The sequence below is a fragment of the Gavialis gangeticus genome, unplaced genomic scaffold, assembly GCF_001723915.1.
Source record: "Gavialis gangeticus isolate Ggan-Ray unplaced genomic scaffold, GavGan_comp1, whole genome shotgun sequence".
Lineage (NCBI taxonomy): Eukaryota > Metazoa > Chordata > Crocodylia > Gavialidae > Gavialis > Gavialis gangeticus.
This window is the reverse complement of record NW_017729022.1, coordinates 171,244,455-171,250,240: the sequence shown is the minus strand read 5'-3', so window position 1 is coordinate 171,250,240 and position 5,786 is coordinate 171,244,455. Positions and strand designations below refer to the sequence as shown.

The 5,786-nt window shown below is 39.8% G+C and overlaps 1 protein-coding gene across 2 annotated transcripts in view; it reads right to left on the bottom strand.

The window, feature by feature from the left end:
* The window catches only part of MIA3 (MIA family member 3, ER export factor), a 41,434-nt gene that overhangs the window by 8,415 nt on the left and 27,233 nt on the right, over positions 1-5,786 (bottom strand). For both annotated transcript variants that reach the window (XM_019516485.1, XM_019516486.1), the window contains exons 9-15: positions 3,886-3,974; positions 3,665-3,742; positions 3,470-3,580; positions 2,281-2,352; positions 1,957-2,061; positions 841-963; positions 599-722 (exon numbers count right to left, since the gene is read on the bottom strand). In XM_019516485.1, the coding sequence (XP_019372030.1) occupies positions 599-722; positions 841-963; positions 1,957-2,061; positions 2,281-2,352; positions 3,470-3,580; positions 3,665-3,742; positions 3,886-3,974 (702 nt within the window). The remainder of the gene's footprint in view (positions 1-598; positions 723-840; positions 964-1,956; positions 2,062-2,280; positions 2,353-3,469; positions 3,581-3,664; positions 3,743-3,885; positions 3,975-5,786) is intronic.

Here is a 5,786-nt window from a genome sequence, read left to right as displayed (position 1 = left end):
TATGGTTAAGGGCTTGCAGGCCAAGCCCTACAAGGGGAGACTAGGGCACCTGGACCTCTTCAGCCTCCACAAGAGAAGGTTGAGAAGCGACCTTGTGGCTGCCTATACATTCATCATGGGGGCACAGAAGGGAATTGGTGAGGCTCTACTCACCAAGGCGCCCCTGGGGGTTACAAGAAATAATGGCCATAAGCTAGCAGAGAGCAGATTTAGACTGGAGATTAGGAAGAACTTCTTCACAGTTAGAGTGGCCAAAATCTGGAATGGGTTCCCAAGGGAGATGGTGCTCTCCCCTACCCTGAGGCCCTTCAAGAGGAGGTTGGATGGGCATCTGGCTGGGGTCATCTGAACCCAGCACACTTTCCTGCCTATCCAGGGGGTCAGACTCGATGATCTATTGAGGTCCCTTCTGACCCTAACATCTATGAATCTATAATTTCCCCCTGAAATTACAAGACAGCTTCAAGCATAATGCAAGTGCTTGTAACTTGCTGTTTCTTAACTGGCATGAATTCTGCACATTCTCATGCAATATGACTCCTCATTATCGGTATGCTTACATACGGCACACATAAGCCAGCCGTTTCGATTTCTGTACCTGGCAGCTCTCCATTGGCCAAATCATCTCCTGCGTCCCATCCATTTCCTTCTCCACCTTTTTTGGCCTCAGACTCAGAATCCATATCCAACTGCTTCAACTGCATAATGCAGTTAGTCAAAACCTAATCAAAAAATTAAAAAGGAACATTAAATAGAACACATTTCCACTTTTTGTAAAGAATTTGGTCATTCAAAGCACACAGAACACTTGAAATGGTTATTTTGTTAGCAATAATTTACTTCAATTTCATTTTCTTTGTAGGCAAGTGCTTCTTCTATGTCCTTTTGAGACTTTTGATATAGTTTGATCTGTTCACTGAGTTCAGCATGCCTCTCACTCCAGCCTTCTGCTTCTTGTAGCAGCTGAAAACACAACAAGAAAAATGGGATTTCAGGCTTTATTTTACTATACTACATAGTAAGTCTATAATCAAAAGCTTCCTTATTGCCCACTGTGAAGCTGTAACCCGTCAGCAGTGAAAAGACAGCGTTAAAATTAACTTGCCCTTGACTAGACAAAAGAATAGATTATTGCTGGACTAGTAAGTTTGTGCATTAGAAAACTTTCTGCAACTTTTAATTGTCATGTAGTTGTGCAGATGTAATATTTCTTTACCCATCTAACATTCAGCACTAGGGTTAAACTGCTCATCTCCTTCAAAAATATCAGAAGCTAAAAGCAGGTTAATGGCATTCTAGTTGCACACTAATTATTCCTGTGCTAATTCCAAATACCAAAGACACAGAAACAATATAGAAGCTTCTACCATCTGGCCACAGGAAACATGGTCACTTGGGTTTCTCTCTAGAAAGTGGCAAATCTTCCCTAAGACTTCATGCGGTCTCATCCCTAAACAACGTTAACATCTGAATTGTCAGTCCCTGAACAGAGGTGACCATCAATACAGGAACTGATTCATTACAAAAGCTGCATAACAAATTGGAATCATCTGTTGGCAGTATTCTAAAAACATCTCTCAGTCTGAGCTAATTATATACCAAGAGGTTTGAATTGTATTGTTCATTTGGATCATGTGAGAATGGTCCACTCAAAATAAGATATTGGTATTAAAAGAATAGCAAGAAATGTTCTTCTGGGAGAACACAACTGAGAAAGATTTGGCATGTCAACATAGAAACAGCACTTGAAAAGGAAAAATTTAAGATTTGTGGGAATTTACTTAAAAACACTACTGGTTTATTCTACATTTGTCCACATGAAACCCTGCAATCGCAAGAGAAATTGATGTAGAACATTCTCTCCCACTCTTTTAAAATATTCAATTGTTTATAGTCTACAATATTTTACAGTACACAGGGGGGGGCAAAAAAAGTCAGCAACCCTGAAATACTTACTTGTTCCTTCCTCTTTTTGAGTCTACCATTCTCTTCTTGAACATGACAAAGTTCGGATTTCACTTTTTCTTCACTTAATTTGGCTTCATTAAGAGCTACCTGCACCTTTTAAAAAAAAAAAAAAGGTAAATAATTCTCAATTAAAGCCTGAAGCCATATCATTTAAAGACTGGAACTTTGAGAAACTGTGGTGTTTTATAGAATAAAATATAATAATGTAAGTAAAATAACCCCCAAATCTAGTAGATTAGTATTTAGACACTTTTGGTACAAGAAACCGTATTTCTGAATGATAAAAGATGAAAAATCAAGACTGTGGTTTACCTCTGTAAGCTCTACGGAGTGCAGCGTAATAACTTCTTGGAGTTTCTCCAAAGACTTCTGCATTTCTAAGATCTATGCGAGAAAGAATTAAAATGGCTCCATGTTACCTTGACACTTGGAAGTTAATTCACTTGCTATTTAACTGTATATTTTTAAGATACATAAAATACTCAAAACAACAACCAAACAGGATTTTCAGGGCCAACCTTTGGGCAAAATGACAGCAACATATAGCAACACAAGATGCAAAGGAATAAAAAACTGTCTGAGATCTCATTAAGACCCTTGCTGAAGGCCAATGAATTTCAGGCAGAATGTCTTGCCTGAAAGGAAAGTTGAAGCTTCTTACTTACTCCTTTTGACCAAATGAATGACACCAATGAACCCAATGACACATGAGTTTTTGTCACATTTATTAAAAAAAAAAACTGATACGAGGAAGATTTAGCAATGGAAGAGTCAACTTCACATATGGCTATATAGTACAAGGCAGCTGTTTCTATGAGCATATTTCAGACATACCAAACCTGAGAAGAACCATTTCTCTCAGGGAAATTTTACAGTTTTGGCCATAAAGTACCAGAACTACCAAAGGGTCAAATATCAAGACTAAGAGTTCAAGTACATCAACCTCCAGCACCGTGCTGAGGCAGGCCAAACCTACTTTGCATACATTAGCTCTTGAGCCAGAAAGAGCAGTGTCGTATTAGCACAGTTCTTAAAGAGTCAAGCTTACTGGCATGCTACACTAATGTAATTACACTACTTCTTGCTCAGGAGTTGACATGTGAAGAGCAGGGGTGGCTTGTCCCAGCGTGGTGGTGGCTTGAACCACAGAGGCATACCTTTACAGAACCTCATCAATGGCAGCAAATAGAAGGCTCTAACAGTAAAGGGAAATATCACAACTTTATTGTGGATGATTACTGAAAAGACTAAGATTTCAGCATGTCTGCTTCCAGCTGAACCCAGGAAGTATGGCACTATCTGAATACAGGCTATGAAAACTTTGCAAAACCAAGGCAAATCCTAGTTCAATCTGAGTTCTGGAAGAAGGCTAACTTCAGTTCCATTTCTGACTTTGTTCACCCAGCTCTTTTTATTTCTACTCTGTATAAATTTCAGGTACAATGACCACTGCTCTAGCCAACAGCTGAAGTTAAAATAAGAGTGATTACTATGTTCTTACTTTGTCCTGTTTTTTCAGATTCTGCTGTTTCTCTGTTTCTAGCATTTTGTTCAAGTTTCCCATTTTGCCATCTAACAGATGATTTGTTTCTTCAAGTTCCTTGATAGTGTCCTGGAATAGGAACAATTCATAACCAGTTAAAGCAAGCTATTTTATTTTAATACATATCATAAAAAAGTGCAAATTGCTCCTTGCCTTAAGCCCTGCAGCTTCATGTGAGAGGCTAGTGTTCTGTTGTTCAGCCACCTTCACAGACTCCTTGGCTTCATTTATCTAGTTGTAGAAACGGATACAATTGACAGAAATATGTAGTGCAGATGACATAAAAATGCCCAAACATTAACTGCTTGATTTTCTGTACAGTCATGCCAGCAGCAGCAAATTAATAAGCATGAAACAGACATGTTCCAAAATACCTTTTGATCATATTCAGACATCTTTTCTAAAATTTCTGTTTTTTCTTGTAGGAGATTTTTAATCTTTTCAACAAGTTGCTTTTCAGTCACTAGAAAAAGAAAACAAACAAGCTTGCAATTTCACTCCACAGCCTGGAAGAAAATTAAGAACTGCCATCACTGAGTAATCATCTTCCACTCAAGACAGTCACCCTTTCCTACAGAATGAGCACGTTCATTCTGGGGCAGTTTAAAGACAACAGGAAACACATAGCTAAAACATGCCGGTTGATCTACAGCAAGCACACCTGGCTCTTGTGCAAGTCCCTGGAGATGGCCCTGCCAGAGGAAGTATGACCGAAGAAGGCTGCAGTTGTGTGTTCAAGGGGATATTTGTCTGTTGGTGAACACTACAACTGTATTGTGGCTCTAACTTATGTTGCCCTTAGACCTGTAACCAGCTCCTTACCAGCTGGGCTCTCACAACTGCACTGAAACTGAAACTCTGTGCAACAAAGGATGTAGGACAAAAGTTTAGAGTGCTTATGGCAGCAAAGGCAACACTACAAGCAGGGACAGCTTGTAAACCAGAATGTGGTTTTGACAAACCTGTGATGAAGTATTTGTGATGAAGCAATCACCTGGAGAGGGGTGAATTTGCATCACTAGCTAAAACAGCTTGCTAAAATTATCTTGGTTCCAATGTCGAGTGTTAATATTAGTTCCCTGCTAATCATTGTAGCAGAACTATCCAGCAAGCCAGCTTCTCCCAAATTCCAAACTGCCTTCCACATCTCCCAAAGTGGTCAAAAAACTCCAACTCTTCCTTTTTCAGCTCCCCAAACCTACAACTTCCTGCAAAAATACTTCTGCAATGCAGTTCTACATCTGTCCCGCAGAGTACGAAGCATCAGTTACTGCTTCTCTAACTCATGGGCTGCAATTCCAACTCCTCATCTCTTCATGCCTATGCAGGAGATTTTTGGTAAAGGAACCCTACAGTCAGTTTCAGCAGCCGCATGTATACATTCTCTCTAATGTCCTACTTTGCAGTAGAAAGATGCAGTGTAGCAATGCTCTGCAACACTGCGGTGCTGGCTTTTCCATCTGTTTCCACTCTATGCCAGATCTATTGTTTTTCTCTCTATCTTGGTATATTACTGCTACAGGGAAGTTAAATAGATTCTCTAGATCTAAAGCACGGGAATCTCCTTGCAAAGAGATTTTCACAGCTGCTCTGTTCTGTATGACTGCTGCAGAAACCATGTGGCAACCAGAGGGAAATGCTAGGAAAGAACCAAACTAGATACAGTCCCTAAAAGAGGACTTTTTGTTCTATATTTGTAAAAGCTGCACAATTGGAAAAAGCAGGACTGTCAAACATTTAACCTGGGTTTAATATATTTACAACCACTGAGCACCCTTGAAAATGTGAAAAATTAATGGTGCTCTGAATTAATATAAACATACGGTTCTCAGGGAGCCTCTGAAGTCGCTTAACCTTCAGCTTTATACTCCTCCTTTCACTTGAAGGCACAAAGGAAGGCATTAAGGTAGTGGCTTAGATGAACACTCTTTGGGTGGGGAAATCACTTTTTATTTCATATTTTGACAAGTTACACATGCATTTGCTATGCTACTTAAAACAATACTAAGCATTATCCAGGGTATTTTCTCTCAGCATATATAGTGTCCTACAGCACTTTTACATGTGCTCCAGGGATGGGTGGGGGGGTGCTTTATTTAGAGCGTAAATTGCCTCCACATCTTGTGTATCAGCATCCCCACACTTAAACATGGTGGTGGGGACGCCTGAACTAAAGCTCATTCGATACATGAGACGCAGAAGGCTGCTGGTGCACAGTAATTGCCATGCTCCAGCAGACTCAATTAATCAAGTCTGCTCCAACATGCTGTAATTA